The sequence below is a fragment of the Dermacentor silvarum genome, chromosome 10 (genome assembly GCF_013339745.2).
Source record: "Dermacentor silvarum isolate Dsil-2018 chromosome 10, BIME_Dsil_1.4, whole genome shotgun sequence".
NCBI lineage: Eukaryota > Metazoa > Arthropoda > Arachnida > Ixodida > Ixodidae > Dermacentor > Dermacentor silvarum.
This window is the reverse complement of record NC_051163.1, coordinates 24,454,038-24,469,827: the sequence shown is the minus strand read 5'-3', so window position 1 is coordinate 24,469,827 and position 15,790 is coordinate 24,454,038. Positions and strand designations below refer to the sequence as shown.

General features: G+C 43.9%; 2 protein-coding genes across 2 annotated transcripts in view; one reads left to right on the top strand and one right to left on the bottom strand.

Annotated features, from left to right (window-relative positions):
- Nucleotides 1–15,790, top strand: part of LOC119431218 (uncharacterized) — a 56,182-nt gene that overhangs the window by 30,297 nt on the left and 10,095 nt on the right. Inside the window, exons 11-19 of the mRNA XM_037698690.2 lie at nucleotides 439–546; nucleotides 1,305–1,397; nucleotides 2,116–2,248; nucleotides 5,908–6,023; nucleotides 6,817–6,880; nucleotides 8,141–8,252; nucleotides 10,048–10,148; nucleotides 11,786–11,907; nucleotides 13,299–13,398. Coding sequence (XP_037554618.1) covers nucleotides 439–546; nucleotides 1,305–1,397; nucleotides 2,116–2,248; nucleotides 5,908–6,023; nucleotides 6,817–6,880; nucleotides 8,141–8,252; nucleotides 10,048–10,148; nucleotides 11,786–11,907; nucleotides 13,299–13,398 — 949 coding nt within the window. The remainder of the gene's footprint in view (nucleotides 1–438; nucleotides 547–1,304; nucleotides 1,398–2,115; nucleotides 2,249–5,907; nucleotides 6,024–6,816; nucleotides 6,881–8,140; nucleotides 8,253–10,047; nucleotides 10,149–11,785; nucleotides 11,908–13,298; nucleotides 13,399–15,790) is intronic.
- Nucleotides 1–15,790, bottom strand: part of LOC119431423 (uncharacterized) — a 142,179-nt gene that overhangs the window by 120,035 nt on the left and 6,354 nt on the right. The window lies entirely within an intron of this gene.

Here is a 15,790-nt window from a genome sequence, read left to right as displayed (position 1 = left end):
ATTTGCACACCGCTATTGCTGTAGTTGTAAGTTGGGGCTTACAATAATCATTAGTGTCCGCATCGCGTCAAGGTTTTCACGAGGCACATGACGTAACAGAATTTGGGTTAAGCCAGCCGCTATACGTTTTCTCAGCCCGTATCACGGTTGCATAATGATAGAAAAAACAATACAAAAAAAAAACAATCGTGTTGGAAGACTTATTTTGAATATAAAGCACGAATCAAAACACAAATAAGATACATTCTCATATAAACTCTGTAGCCAAGAAGAGGTAACACATAAATTGAAGGACCTAACTCCTAAACCAGCATTTTGTTTTCGTATTGACTGGCTTTCTTGACATAGATAACACCGATGTCTTGTCTGTGAGACTGAGCTAAGTCAAACAATGCGAACGACGTTACGCTTACCTCGCATTATCTGTTCTTTTACAAGCATACCGTGCGGGATATGCCGACTCACGCCTTCGAGCTTCTCATGGATGGATTGGATGGAAGGTCGTCGAAGATAACACAAGCGACCATCACCTACTACTATCTCCAGGTGAGCTTGTTGTGCGATTGCCAGCATCGTAGATTTCTGCGGTCTTACCGGGGAGTTTCAAATTAGCATTGGGCGGGAGGAGGATTCACTGCACAATAAAAATGAAAAAAAAAAGAACGCTGAAGGTAGACGACATGCTGTGGGTAATTGATCTGATACTTTACGTACAGATGCAGCCACAGTGTAGTGTGAAAAAATCCGGGTAATGCTTAGAACTTTCTAAGAATTTGAAGGCGAAAGCCTAGCTGGACCATCTGTTGAACTTTCTGTTGTACTTTCTGCTAATCTGAGCCCAAGCGGCGACGTATACAAGGCGCGCGAGCACGCCGCAAGCGTGCTGCCGCCGTTTCCAGAACGTTCTACGCACGCCGCCGCTGACATTTCTCTAGCTAACTCGGAACTGACTCGGAACATTTCTCTAACTAACTCGGAACGCTAACTCGGAACTGCACATTGCTCCAAGCAGATTGAACACACTTTGAGAAACAGATGCACACGCTGGATGCAAGACCATATAAAAACAAAATAGCGATATGGTAGGACAGAAATAAAACACTGATTTCAACTCCGACTAAACTTAGGCAGCACGTAGATCATGTAAACTGGTGGCGCTGTATTTTGTCTGTCTTGTTCCTGCTTGCACGCTTTGAAGAGACAGACGTGAGTGACTTAACCGGGACGCGTCACTTCATGTTATGCAGCGGCGTTACTCTAGTACGCGAAAAATAAGAACTACTCGTGTCACTCTTTCTTCACAGGATAACATGATCTGGGACCGAGACCTGAGCCACAGAAACATTCCGGTGAAAATAACCGCTCGCACGTTCACCACGTCACAACTCCAGTTGAAGGTACGATGACGTTGCTTTATTTCAAGTGTCCTACGCCATAGGTGATTATAATAAATGTGTATGACTTGCCTATAATACAGTCTAAAATATAACTGAAGTCTTGCACATTAACATCGCGTATTCATCAACAACGCGACAGTGAAGTAGGCTGGACAAATCCCTGTTGTTGTACATCGCGAAAAATATCCATGACACCAACTTCAAAAATTGTCCTTTGATTTGAATGCCAAAGCATTATATGCCCCATCAAGCGGAAAATCCTGCGTTAACATCCGATGGAACCGAAACCTGCGTGACAAAGTGATGACGTCACGTTAAATGTCAATAAAAACCGACCTGGCCCACCCCCAAAATTGACTTGGCACAATTCGACCACACGACCAAGTGATCACGTCATGTGACATAGTCACGTGACCAAGGAAGAACCTTAGGTTGTAAGGTCACATGACCAAGTGATGGCGTCATGCGACAATGTCACGTGACATGGACGTCGAAATAATATGGACGTTGACATAGTCAACATGCGCAGAATGCTTTCGTATTCAATACTCGTAAGGAGACTTGAGTGCATCTGTAACTTTTTCTCTTTCCCTTTTGTAAAAAATTGCGTAGCAGAGAGGTATGCCGCGGTGGAATCACCTACAGAGTGGAATATGTCTTCGCAGCAGAAAGACGCATTTTCGCTATTACCGAACGCATGTACTTTTCCTGCATGCAGCCGTTCTACGAGATCACGCTCAACATCCACGACCTGACGACGGTGATGGAGCGAATGAACGAGAAGATGAACGTCCTGTCGTGCTACAACGAAGACGATCAGTCCTACACGTGGTTCCAAGTTGGCTTCCCAGGTATGTGTTTCCATGTCCGCTAAATTGCACACAGCCTATAGTGTTGTGTGCCAACTGGTCTGGCTGTCACCTGTCCTGTTTCTTAGTGCTGCGTAGAACACGTAACGGGAGCAACATTCTTTTTTTTTTTTCAGTGCGATTGCTGCTTATCGCTTCTATGTGTCATTTTGGATAAGTTCATTTCATTTGTTTTTCTCTGCTGAGAGAAACGGGTGGTATGTAAGCAAAACACATTTTAGCGGCGTAGGATGGTTACAATAAGTTGTTATTGGGACTTTTTTAATTCCGTTGGCGTCGATGTAACCGGTGGAAGCGGAAAGGTGGCTCCATTACACGATTTCTGTGGGAACGATACAATCGGAATGCACATTAGCGTGGCAACGTGGACACGTCAATCACGAATTGATTATCATTTTTGCAAGAAATGTAGAACGGTGGTGACAAAAGAGAGTCGCTTAAAGTGGGATGGTAAAGATACATCTTGTGAAAAAAAAAAAAGACAGAGACGTGAGATCTCACGTTCACGTGACAGATGCGGCATCTCAAGAATTAAATTTCATTAAAGCGACACTTCCTGCGTGCGAGAAGTTGGATGAAGTAAAAACGTGCTGCACTCAATGGCTTCTGTTCTGATAATGACTTAATTGGCGTGGGAATCCCCAAATGACTGACGCATATTCAAGCCTGGACCTTACTAAGGTGTTACAAAGCAAAAGTTTCAAGCTGGTGGGAGCTGGACCAAAATTAGGATTTCAATATATTTACATTTTGTATAGAGACGTTGTCTACCAGGTACCTCACGTATTGCTAAAGAGAAATGGCAGAAAGGACCCCGAAGCTTATTTTGTATTCTATCCGGGCCCCCCTGTGATACAAGCGGTACACTGTAGCTCTGAGCCGCATAGTTACTTCAGAGTGCCGGGCAAAACCACTCGCAGCCTCTTCCGTTTCGGCGCAACTTTACCCTGGAGCCTGCAACCATAAATAAATGTGTTATTATTTTTGCATAATTTTTTTTATGTTTTTATATGCCGAAGTTATTTTTATGTTATTTCTATTGTCGGTTGAACAGCTACAACATATTTTGCAAAAAAAAAGTTAGCTTGACCCATCTCTAGAGTATAGAAGTAGACGCAAGCGATGCATAGAATGCAGTTAGTCTCTCTTCAATTAATCGCAGATTTTAGGGAGAGGAACATCACGTGCACTATAGTGTAGTATAGTATAATATAGTACAGTATAGTATTGTACGATATAGTAGAGTATAGCATAGTATGCGGGGAATTCGGCAGGCTAGGCGTACGTTTATTTTTGCACGTAGAACAAGAAAAAAAAAAAAAAGAGCGAAGCTAGAGACCGCTGTAGTGGCTTTCTGCCACTTAATAAGCCGTAATGCCTACCTCGGTAAACAAAGGATTGGTACCTATACGTTGGCACGGAATTTTAATGGAACTTGTCATGCCAGGCGTGTAGCTCCCGGTATTTCATCTTTTGCATGTCAACGAAGACAGAGGCCAAGAAATTGCCCCGTACATTCTTTCGGCCAGTTAACAAGCCATGCTATACGGGGTTTCTTTTGTTTTTTGTTTTTATTGTTAACAGAATTTTTTTATCAACCTTGTCATGCAGCACAAATATACTTCTTGAGCTAAGATACTTTCAGAGGCAGACACTTTTTTGCACGATAAATAAAAATTATCTTTGACTAATTAACGATTTCTTGCTGAATCACATTTAAACTAATTACTTTACGACACATATTGCAATTTACAAAATGTAGCCAGTGCCTCCGAAAGTCATATCCACTTGGAACGAATATTGTGAGGATGATACCAGTTTCGAGGTATACGTTCCCAAAGATTGCGACAAAATGCATTGGTGTTCCAGTAACTTTTGAGCTCCAATGCATAAAAGCGCGTTTCGTTAAAAAAGTAAGTGGAACAACAGTACATTGTTACCTCAAGTTTGACAGCGCTTTTCAGAAACTGGTGCTATAGTTCGAAAATTCGTTCCACGTGCATGTGCCTTGTGAAATCACTGTCTGCAATTCGTGCATTGGAATATGTGCGCTAAAGTAATTAGTTAAAAAAGTCGATTCGTGACATTCTATCAGTTGTTCAATTATGCATTTCGAATTTCGGGATAAGTAATGTCGGCTTCTCCGAGTAATCTAGCTCAATGAGTACATTTGTGGTACACGAGTATGCCACAGGTGATTTTTAAAAAAATATTATGTTCACGTTAAAAGAAAAGAACCCAGTATACCTAAACCCATATAGCTATGCCTACTAGATATAGGTCCGTTCATAGGATGCGTACATTGCATGTGAGTTCACAACGTGTTTCATAACATGGGCGCAGGAAAGAACAAGGAGGGAGCGTGACGCGATAAAATTGAACCCACAAAGTACTCGCCGTGATGGCTTAGCGGCTATGGTGTTGGGCTGCTGAGAACGAGGTCGCGGGATCGAATCCCGGTCACGGCGGCCGCATTTCGGTGGGGCGCAAAATGCGGAAACTCCCGTGTGCACGTTAAAGAACCCCAGGGGGTCAAAATTAATTCGGATTCTCCCACTACAGCGTGCCTCATAATCAGATCGCGGTTTCGGCACGTAAAACCCCACAATTGAATTGAATCCACAAAGTTTCGGTCACGTGATCCAGTGAACGCATGATCGAGTCACGGTAAGGTTTAGTAAGCCTTCATCCACCGCCTAGCCACGCTCAGCGTGCGCGCTTCCGTCTTCTTCCGGGGTTTTACGTGCCAAAACCAGTTCTGATTATGAGGCACGCCGTAGTGGAGGGCTCCGGATTAATTTTGACCACCTGGGGTTCATTAACGTCGCACTACAACGCCAGCGCACGGGCCGTTTTTGCATTTTCGCCTCCATCGAGAATGCGGCCGCCGCGGCCGGGATTCGATCCCGTGACCTCGTGCTCAGCAGCGCTAACGCCTTAGCTAACTGAGCCACCTCGGCGGGTGTGCTCGCTTCCAAAAATACAACGGGTGTGACGGCAACGTCTAGTTGCCGGACGCGCTCATTTCAACGGACAAAATAAATGAGTACGTTGCAACAAAAAGACCGAAGTCGTGCATGTGCTCTGGAAGGAAATGGGTACGGCGCGGTCGGAAAAGCACCCGAACAAGCGCGCGTCGCTCCAAACCTACGCTTACAAAATTATTTAGACCCTTGGAAGTAAATAAGGGTGTGAGAGTGAGCTATAGGCAGATTTACACCCTTCTTCAAAAGGGTGTAAGTGTGTGAGTTATAGGCACATTTACACCCTTCTTAAAAAGGGTGTAACGGTGTGAGTTAGACACATTTACACCCTTCTTAAAAAAGGTTGTGAATTATTTTACACTGTACCGGGAACCGAGCACACTAGGCCGACTGCCATCGAGCACTCGGTCACGTGTTGGGCGGACTTTTTAGAGCGAAAAGGCCAAGGGGATGCGTTTCAAGGAGAACTGGGCCGTGAAGGTTACCCGCAATGCTCCCTCGTATCGTTTATATCCTTCCTAGTTGTTCCATAGCAATAAAATATTGCTGAGGCAAGGCTACAGAATGCCAACACAAGTTTCAGCTTATAGTTCTTAGTTGTTTTGCTTTCATGACGCTGTGTTCTTTTTTCTTTGTTTCTTTCTTTTTTCTATGCAGCGAAGCCGTATGAAGTGGAAACAGCCGTGCAGGCAACGTCTGCAGTGAAAGAGAAGTTTTTGCAAAAGCTATACGAAGTGGCCGAGCTAACACCTCTCAGAGTCCCACGAGTTCTGGTAGGTTCTTTTCTTTTTTTTTCTTTCTTTTCTTTTTCTTTTTTTGACTGCACCGTTTGCCATACGGCATATTACGCCTAGATAAATGCGCGTAGGTCTTTTTAGTGAACAAGCTGCATAAGTGGTCGTTGTTGTAAGTTTTCGTGCATAATTACCCGTTCGTACATTGCATTTTCGTCAATCCATGTGCCGGCACCTCTAAGCACTTTCTCGTAGGGTTCATTACACACATTTCCGATCGTGCCTGCGTAGTATTACGCTGAAAGGAAAATCGGCCTCACCTGTTTTCTTGATATAAGGTAAGATAACAATTTTACAAGTACAATAACGTCGTAAACATTAAAGTTATTCACTCTTCTCTTCCCGAACACCGCTTATCCATGTAATTTATTTAAGCACTAGAAAATTTGGCCCGACAGTTTATAACTGAGATGACTAAACAGTTGGGACCTTATATTGAGTGTCAATATCTTCTTATATTCAGCGTATTTTACATCCACTATACAATATGAAGACATCTTCAGTTTACCCAAAGCATTATGTCCGCGTTCTTTTTTTTTCTTTTTTTTGCAATTACTTGACAGAAATGGGAAAAACCAAGTTGCGTGCAGAAATGTGTAAACAGTGACAGCAGGGGATCTGTTGAATTTAGGCGCTGATTGATATGCATGACAGGCACGTGCAGTATCGTTAAGAACAGTTGGTGATGAAAGTGTCGAACTCATATTTTGTAGCAGCAGCAGCGACTGATTCCGGTTGATGTGCTTTTCTTTCTTTCTTTTTTTTTTTTTAGGTCGACTTCACGAGCAACATGGTGTTTGTGACAGCATTGATTCTAGAACGCCCAGCTGTCATCGGTACGTTTTACTGGAGTTTAGACAGGCGCTGTTAGAAGACGTTTAGACAAATTATGTCACTAACATGTATATGCCTCGAGAACTTCGGCTACGCCGGCCTTTTTCCTAATTTCACTTACGCATTCGTATGGCAACAATTCAATGTGCCCAATAATACCCCTATGCAATAACCGCGTATAAAACATACGGAGCCCATATGTCATATGGGATTATGAGCCGCGTGGGTTTTTTTTTTCTTCGATAGGGAAAGCAAAGTGAATAAAACAGACCTATCGGTTGTAGTGCTAACTTTGGCTTAACACGAAGTGCTTTTACGGAGCATATCGGTTAATGACCGAAACCTGTCATAGAAATCCACAATTAACATACTTTGAGTTGATTAAATTGCTCACTGTGATGTTGTATTAGACTTTCATATGTTATCAAGTTCATAATCAAAGCGACACGGTACCGATAGAAATGTGCCTTTTGCACAGCCTACGGTAACATAGCTACGTTAACAGAGACGTGTACAAGATGTTTTCTTCACTATATATGCAAACTAAAGAGAACATACAGTTGCCGCGAATTGAGCCTTCTGCAAGCCCTCCTTCACCACAGTGTCACATCCAGCTATGGGCACCGGGTACACGATAACAGGGCACCACAAAACACTTCTTGAGAATTAGTACGAACTAGTCTACAAAAATCAAGCCACTATAAGCAGTGAATATAACTGTGAATACATGCACTCAAAACTCAGGCAAGCAAATGCAAGCGTTCAATAAAGATATCCAGTCCGGTGCAGATTCTCGAGCTGCATAAAAACTGCGAATACAAACAGGATATTCCAGAAAGAACGGCCGAGTGCTTAGCCATGTTTCAGCGTGTCTGTCACACATTTTACTGCGCTAAAGGCACCGCCATTGTTCTACGCACAACACTCTAGGTTTTTTTTTTTTATGCCATAGAGCTGGAATTGACGATAGTTTCCCTGTGAATTTTACAGCATTATACGTCCGAAAACCTGTGCGTGCTCAATTTATTATAATTTCATTAGTAGCTTTCCGCATTCAAGCTTCAGCAACATCTGCGACTATAGCTCAACGGGGCAAAGTCTGCCAGCAACAGTAGACGTTACACAGGATGGCAAAGGGCGCAGGCGCTGACGAGTCTACAAGTTTTTAAACTTTCGCCAATCCGGACGTAGACAACTTTCTGTGCGATAGCAGTGCAATGTTTACACTCTATATACCTAACTCTGGATACCGTTCCTGACAGAGGACTACGTCAAGAAAGACAACTTCGGCTTCAAGACTTCCGACTACACGGAGGCCGTCCTACCGCTCCAAGACTGTCTCAAGATCTGCTCCAGCAGCGGTCGCGACTGCACGTGAGCATATTGTTCTACATATTTGTGCACGCACAAATTTATCAGTGTCAAACAATAATTTTTGAATTATGGGGTTTTACGGGCCAAAACCACGATTTGATTATGAGGCACGCCATAGTGAGGGGGAGTTTCGGAATGATTTGAACCACCTGGGCTTCTTTAACGTGCACCTAAATCTGAAGTACACGGGTGTTTTGGCATTTCGCCCCCGTCGCAATGTGGCCGCAGTGGCCGGGATTCGATCCCGCGACCTCGTGCTTTGCAGCTCAACACCATAGCCACTGAGCAACCACGGCGGGTGATTTATCAGTGTGTATTCCTCGTATGTTTACCTGCTCATCATAGACTGCATCGCGGCCGCTTGTGTCTGTCTGTGACTCCGTTTACGAACCCACTGTGGTGCCACTTGCCTTCGCCTTTTATATGTATATGTTCGGAGGGGTATAGGACTGTGTGCTGTGGATATCTGGCCCTATGACGTTGTTTCTTTTACTTTTGTTACTACATATAGTTTTTGTGTTGTTGTTTCTGCTACGCCAAAAGGAGTAGCCGTCACCATTATAGGGTGAATACATCCCTTTCTTTAATTTTCATTTAAAAAATAATAAATAAGCGGCGTCACATTATGTGCTTGTAGGAGTTATTACGAGAATCCCAGTGACACACAAAAATGAAATACGACTGGACATGTTTTTCGTAAGAGGGACGTCTCATTTGGCGGTGTACGAGTAGCCCACTCTTATAGGGCGAAAGCTTCTCACTATATTATTCAAGCGCATAAGGAAATGGAAATTTCGCGTACAAGCATGCAGCTTGTTTGGTAGTTAACTGTTCATTATTATAAATTTGTTCAGTGGTTGTCTGATTAGGGCATTTTTGCGTTTCACAATTATTTCAATGAGGAAATTGGGGCTCTATCTCAGGATAGCTTACGGAAGCTTAATGAATTGTTAGCGTTAACAGTGTTGCCTATTTTCTTCTCGTCGTCACAATTGCTTTTCATGACCCGGGATCTAGGCCTGCTCAGGAAACACGCTTCACCTGTTTCCTTTTGCTTCATCTCGTTGGCATGATACATCTTTTGTAGTGTATACATTTCTGGATAAACCAATATACTACCACGGCCACTGCATAAAAAAAAGGTGCCTTTTTTTTAAAAGCGGCCGTGATACTACTACCTACACAAAGTTACTGCAAACGGGTGGGGCTTTTTAACAGCGAAGCTGTTTAAGCCAACCGTAATTCGTGGTGCTTAGCAAGAAACTACGAATAAAAGAAAAGAAACTTTCTTGCCAAGGCGGGACTCGAACCCGCGTAACCCCGGTCCCAAAGCGAGCGTCGTCACCACTAGGCTATATACAGGAACTTTTTTTTTTTTTTTGAACATAGGCTATACAGGAACGCCTGCAGTGCATGCATTTATGCGAACCATATGATTGCATTCGAGCGTCGTCGTCTTCGTCTACAGCTGGCGCGTTCGTACGCTCGTGCTCTGCGAGGTGAAAAGGTTTTGCGCGCTATGAGAGCGAGAGAGAGACGCATTCACGGAGCGGGTCTCCTGGAACGCGGTGTCGGCATTGGAACTCGGTGTCGGTGTTGCAAGCTGCGCTTTGCAACGCGCAGTGATGGCCATAAGTCCGAGACGCGCGAAAAGAAATTATCATCATCATGAGTAAGAAGATGAAAACTTCGCCCGCACTTCCGGAAAATGCTGGGCTACGAATCGCCAAGCTTCGCTGTTTCAAGTGTTGTGCGGCCGAGTGCAAGGTTAAGCGTTTTTTTTTTTTATTTGCAGTGCTGCGGCCTACTGCGGTGCGTCATGCTACACGACTTCCATGTACAGCGAGGATGACACGCATAACCTTGAAAAATCCGTCGACTGCAACGTTTATGCAAGTAAGAATTCGCTCAAACTTTTCTGTTTTGTTTCGTGCATGGACGCGTAAATAGTGTCAAATGCAAAAAAAAAAAATGCTGAAAGAAGCTGCTGCTTTACTTGTACCTGTGGTGATGATAATAATGCCGATCAATGTAGATTCAATTTTCCCTCGTTCACCTGAATATTCAAGAAACAATTCAAAAAACAAAACAAATCAATTTGTTTTTACGATCTGCTAACGGTTATCTCTTGAAGCATGTCTATGTAGGTTTTGTTAACTCACTTTCGTAGGAGTTACGCCTACATTTGTGGTCGAGGGTAAGCGCATCGAGCTTATCGGCTACCGGTAGTTCTTCAGCCAATAGTTATCACCGTGTCAATCGGCTTTTCTGATAGAGAACATGCTCGTCATCCTCTTAATCGAGCTTTATGTATATTGCAGTACGAAGAATTCCTCAATGGATGTCATATTACTTCTTTCTTGAGCCAGCAGACCCCATCTTACTCCTGCAAATTTTATAATGTCATCACACCACCAAATTATCTGCCACCCTCGACTGCGCCTCTCTTAACTTGGCACTCATGCCGTAACTCTAATGGTCCACCGGTTATATCTACCTTACGCCTTAAATTGTCTATCAAAGCTCTATTTCTCCCTTTTAATCAGGCAGGCAGGCAATGAACTTTATTTTCCCTTTTAATAAGCTCGCGAAAAATTGTCAGAGCAGTACCGGCAAGTCGTCGTCATGTTCCAGTAACTGGTCGACGCGCTCGTCACATGCTTTTTATCTGAGCTGCAGACACCGACAGCTCGAAGTGCCTTACAAGCATTGGACACCCTGCATCCAGTGCTTGCACGCTTTCGGTAGTCATCATGGCTTTTTGGCAACAAAGATCCTCGAAGAATGACCGCACGCGTCGCTGGTGCAGAAACCGACGAGAACACTCCTGCAAAACCTCGAGTCGACAAGTCTCTGAAACCATTTATAGACTTGCTGCGCATCTTTACGTGTGCGCGCAGTGAGGGCTCTCTCTCCTTACCCTTCACTCTCTCTTTTCGTCATTGCAGCATCCCCTCTCTCTCCTAGTGCAGGGTAGCAAACCGGGCGCGTGTGTGGTTAAACCTCCCTGCCATCCTCTCTCTCCTCTTTCTCTCCACCAGAATATCGGCTGCACCCTTTTGCTCTCTCATCTACACCACCGTGTTCCCGCCTCTTACACCTGTCATTTTTACGTTCTAGCGCAGTGAAATATTTCGCACCCTTAGGGAAGCTTGACTTGCCCCATGAAAAACAGCTTCACCCTTAAATGGTATGATCAAAACCTTAATGGCAGACATGTGAAGTTTTCCTTTTCTGGCGACGTTTCCTGGCAAGTTTTATGATGATAGCCGCGACAGACGCCATGAAAAGTGCATTAAAAAACTTTTCACAGCTATCACTGTCAGAGTCTCTTGGTAGATAGTTCGGTGCGCACCGGGCGGTAACAATTAATACACAGTTTTAAACTACGGCTGCTCTCTGGCACGGGTGTATAGTCTGAGCCAGCTCTCGTGTACAAGGATGTTAGCCTTGGCACAACCCAGCCCCTTTGAGGGTTGCGACATTTTCTGCTCTGTACCCTTCGCAATATGCATTCGTTCCTTGTGACGCAGAGACCAAGCTGGGTATGGTCCGCAAGCTGCCCGTAACTCTGGACGCCATCCAGAAAGTGGTGCAGGCGGTCGCCGACAACAAGTTTGTCATTCTCGTTCGACGTCGTGGTACTGTATACGGGGTAAGTGAAATAACTAGAGGCCAGTTTTTCAACTTTCGTTGCCCGATTGTATTGCGCAGCTCTGGTCACAGCCGAGTCCTTGGTCGCAGGGCATTGTATTCGCGAACACCTACTGCTTATTACTACTACCACTACAACTGCTACTACTACTACTAACTGCTATTGAAACGTTCCGCCTGTCATTCCAATAATTCCGTATGCTTCCTTACAATTCTTACGGAATCTACACGGATTCCATATAAATCCCGTACAATCTCTATTAGAATCATACGGAATTATTGGAATGCATACTAAACGTATCAGTAACTACTAGTGCTACTACTACTATGGTTCTGCTACAATTACTACTATACTACTACTACTTCTTTCATTAATTGTGACTAAATGGAAGCGTTGGCTTTTTTCACAATTCCTTAAACAGAAGACACCTTCAGTACATATTAAAGAGACACTATAAAAAATAAGTTGACCTGTGTTAATTATATTACCTTTCTACAATACGAAAAGAAAAGCTACTCTTAGAATGAGAGGAAGCTTGGTAAACCAGAAAAGACTCTAAAACGAAAGACCGGTAGCGCCACCACCTTGAAGTTCTCGCAACACCTCGTCGTGACGTCATGGATTTGGAAGGCGCCTACTCGGACCCAGGCTATCTTTTATGAGTAATAGAGAGACTACAATTCATTCTAAAAGAGCTAAACACTGAACTTATCAAGTTGAGATACTTTTTTTTTTTTACTGCTCCACAACGCCTGAAATACGAAAAGGATACCTTGAAATCTGTGAAGTCACATTGACGTACCGGAGCTCAGATTTTGGTGTGAAATTGAAGCAGGGAAACAGAACTTTGGCCTTCATGTTTCATTTCTAGTAATCAACCTTCTACCACAAAATTAACGAAAACAAAGTTCTGAAAAAAAAAAATACTTAATCAGGTTAAACTGATTTATTGCTTCTCGTTGGTGTCCCTTTAAGAGCATAACGCAATGTTGCCAACATAAAGATGTGGTTTGGTATAAATAGATCAGGTATAGATGAATAGCGAAACCTGGGATAAGCATGAATATAGCCTCCAATCATGCTGAAACAGTTGAGTTCCCAGTAAACTCCATCAAAATCAGCGAGGCGAGAAAGTCAGTATCGCGTTAAGATTCCCCCCAAAAAAGTAAAGAAAATCTTTCCAAAGCACACAAAATGTGACTGACACGACGAGGTTGTCATAGCGTTATGGTAGAATCAGTAAAAGCAATATGTCACACAAGTTGTCCAGCAATGTAGATTGTGAAGGAGATAGGCCCGAGTTCCTTCGACTCTCCTTATTCATGTATGTGAGAAGCGCGGGAAGTTGCCGTGCTGAAGATTTGTTTATCTCTTGCCGAATTTTATCGCAGGTTTTGGCCCTGACTGCCGAGACTACCGACGATTCCATCGGATCGCTTCCCCAAACATTCGGCGCCAGTGACAAAGAAACTCGCGAGAGGCACAAGAGATGTGCGTTCTTATTCTTTCTTTTTCTTCTTCTTTGTACCTTGATCTTTTCTGTTATGCTATTACAAGCTAACGAAGTTACTGGGGCGCTTTGACGTGTTAAGGCGCCGCTAAATTTGTTACACCACCGGTACTTTCTTTCACTTTGATTTTTCTTTCTAGGTATAGGTAACAAGGAATTACCCACGTTTATAAATTTGACGAAAACGCACTTACATTCGCAAACGCATGCAATCACAGATTTACAAATGCGTGTAATGCGGCGCTGGTTCAATAATTGACATGAAAAGAGTAGCACAGACGCTTGCACAGATCGTAAGTTGAGAACACCGTGCAGGATTCAGGTATACAGCAAACAGTTGCTTGGCACATTTGATTGATTGGTTCATAGCGTTTAATACAACTGCACAGCCCAGCACAAATTCTCATGGTATAAAACAAATTACTTAATATTGTTTTAAACGTGCATTTTACACGCAGATTTAGCAAAGAACTAACCATTAATTCTTACTGAACGCTGCTATCCACACGCTTCAATCCTCTGCAGTTGCTCAAATGTTTTTGTTTTATTTGTCTTTTTGCTCAAATGGTTACGCGGCGTTCTGCTGCTGAGCCAATAGGTCGCGGGCTCGATGGGTGCGAAATGCAATAACGCTCCTCTACTTAGATTCAGGTGCACGTTTAAATAACCCCAAGTGGTCAAAAAATTAATCCGGAGCCTCAATTCCACTGTCCAGTGTTGCTTTGAAAGCGCCACTGCATGCCTTGAAAGCAATTGCTGCCTGCTGCAGCAACTGCTTTGCTTAGCCGCCGTTTATGCACCTGTAGCTCACTCTTCTCCGCCCTCAATGGGGGAGGAGGAGCATAATGAAATGTAATGTATGGGAAAGGGAAGTCGAAGTGTTCAAAAAAAGTTTAAGGCATTGTGTGTCTCTTAGCGCTCTTTTACTCTTTCCTGTGGCTTCCTTCACGCTTGTGAGGAACTTTGCAAATGTTTGTGATATTTGACTGTTCAGTGCTTTCATCTTTGCTTGCCCTGCAAAGAGGAGTAGCCGAAGCCACTGAAGGCGCCAACCTCTCCTGCAGTTACATATCAATAAAAAAAGGTGCTGGGAGGGGGTGAGATGATATTTTTAACAGTTATGACGGAATTTTAAAGAGACACTAAAGGGCAAAATTATTTGAGCCATGTAAGTAAGTTACCCTACTAGAATACGAAAAAAAAAAACGACCGGTGAAAAAATAATGATTTGCAGGCCAGGAAAGACGCATAAATTAAAGGCGCGGGGTGAAGCCACCTTGAAGTTCTGGCACCAACTCACTTTGACGTCATGGATCTTGACGCCGTCTGCACGAATTTAGTTAATTTGTTCATTTGTTATTTAGTTTGCTAGTTAATTAGTCTTATTTTTTAAATTTGATAGTCAGTTAATTCGTTATTGTGAAGAGGGGCTACAATGTATTCTAAAGTAGTCGAAGCCTGAGCTTAGCAACGGCTGAAGTAGGAAAATATAGATTACGTCATACTGACGTAGCGGGGCTGTCGTATCGGCGCAAATAAATGCGTGCAAACCTGTTTGATGCAGGTACTGCAGCAATGAATAATTCGCGCATGTGTTGTCCGTGTCCAACGGGTAAAGTTAATCTGGTACATTAGGCTTTAGTTTCGCTTCCCCAAGCATATTGCTACGAGAGACACATTCTGCCAGGGGCAGACGACAAAGAAGACGGTTCTGTCGGGTGCTGGTGGCTGTCCACCATCTTGGCTACTGTGTCTGTGTAGTGTAAATACAGTGTAAATAGTCCCGCCTTGTGTCGTTTTACGTAACATCTTTGTGGTGGAGGTGCTGGGTAGTTCCCTGTTTCCATCACGGAGCTCCGAAACGGCCGCTTCATCACGCTTCCGACCATGTCAGTCGGTGCAGGCACAACGTCTTCTTTGTCGTCTACCCCTGGCAGAATGTGTCTCTCGTAGCAATATTGTGCTTAATGTCCTTAGCTTCAGGGCACCGCCGCAATAGATGGCGACTGTCAACCGCGAACACAGGTGCCGCACACTAAGGACACGTTGTTAGGTTTAGTGATTTAACTCGTTTAATATTTATCTTTAGTGTCGCCTTAAAAGGAGGCAGCCTGTTGGCTGCCTCAACATGTGGGAACTTTTAAAGCGATAGGTTTAAGGGATCCGTTACGTGGGTCGGCGGCGTTGACAATGAGCGAAAATTGTCTAACATCCCAGCTCGGCGCGCGCCGCCTATCTACCAATTACAGAGGGGCGCGCTGCTCGGTTCGTTGCCGCACCACTAGATGGCGCTCACCTCCGCGGCAGTGGCGGCGCCGGCCGTGCGGGGGAAAGAAATAAACAGAGCCAGAAAGCTCGCCTTCATGGATTGCG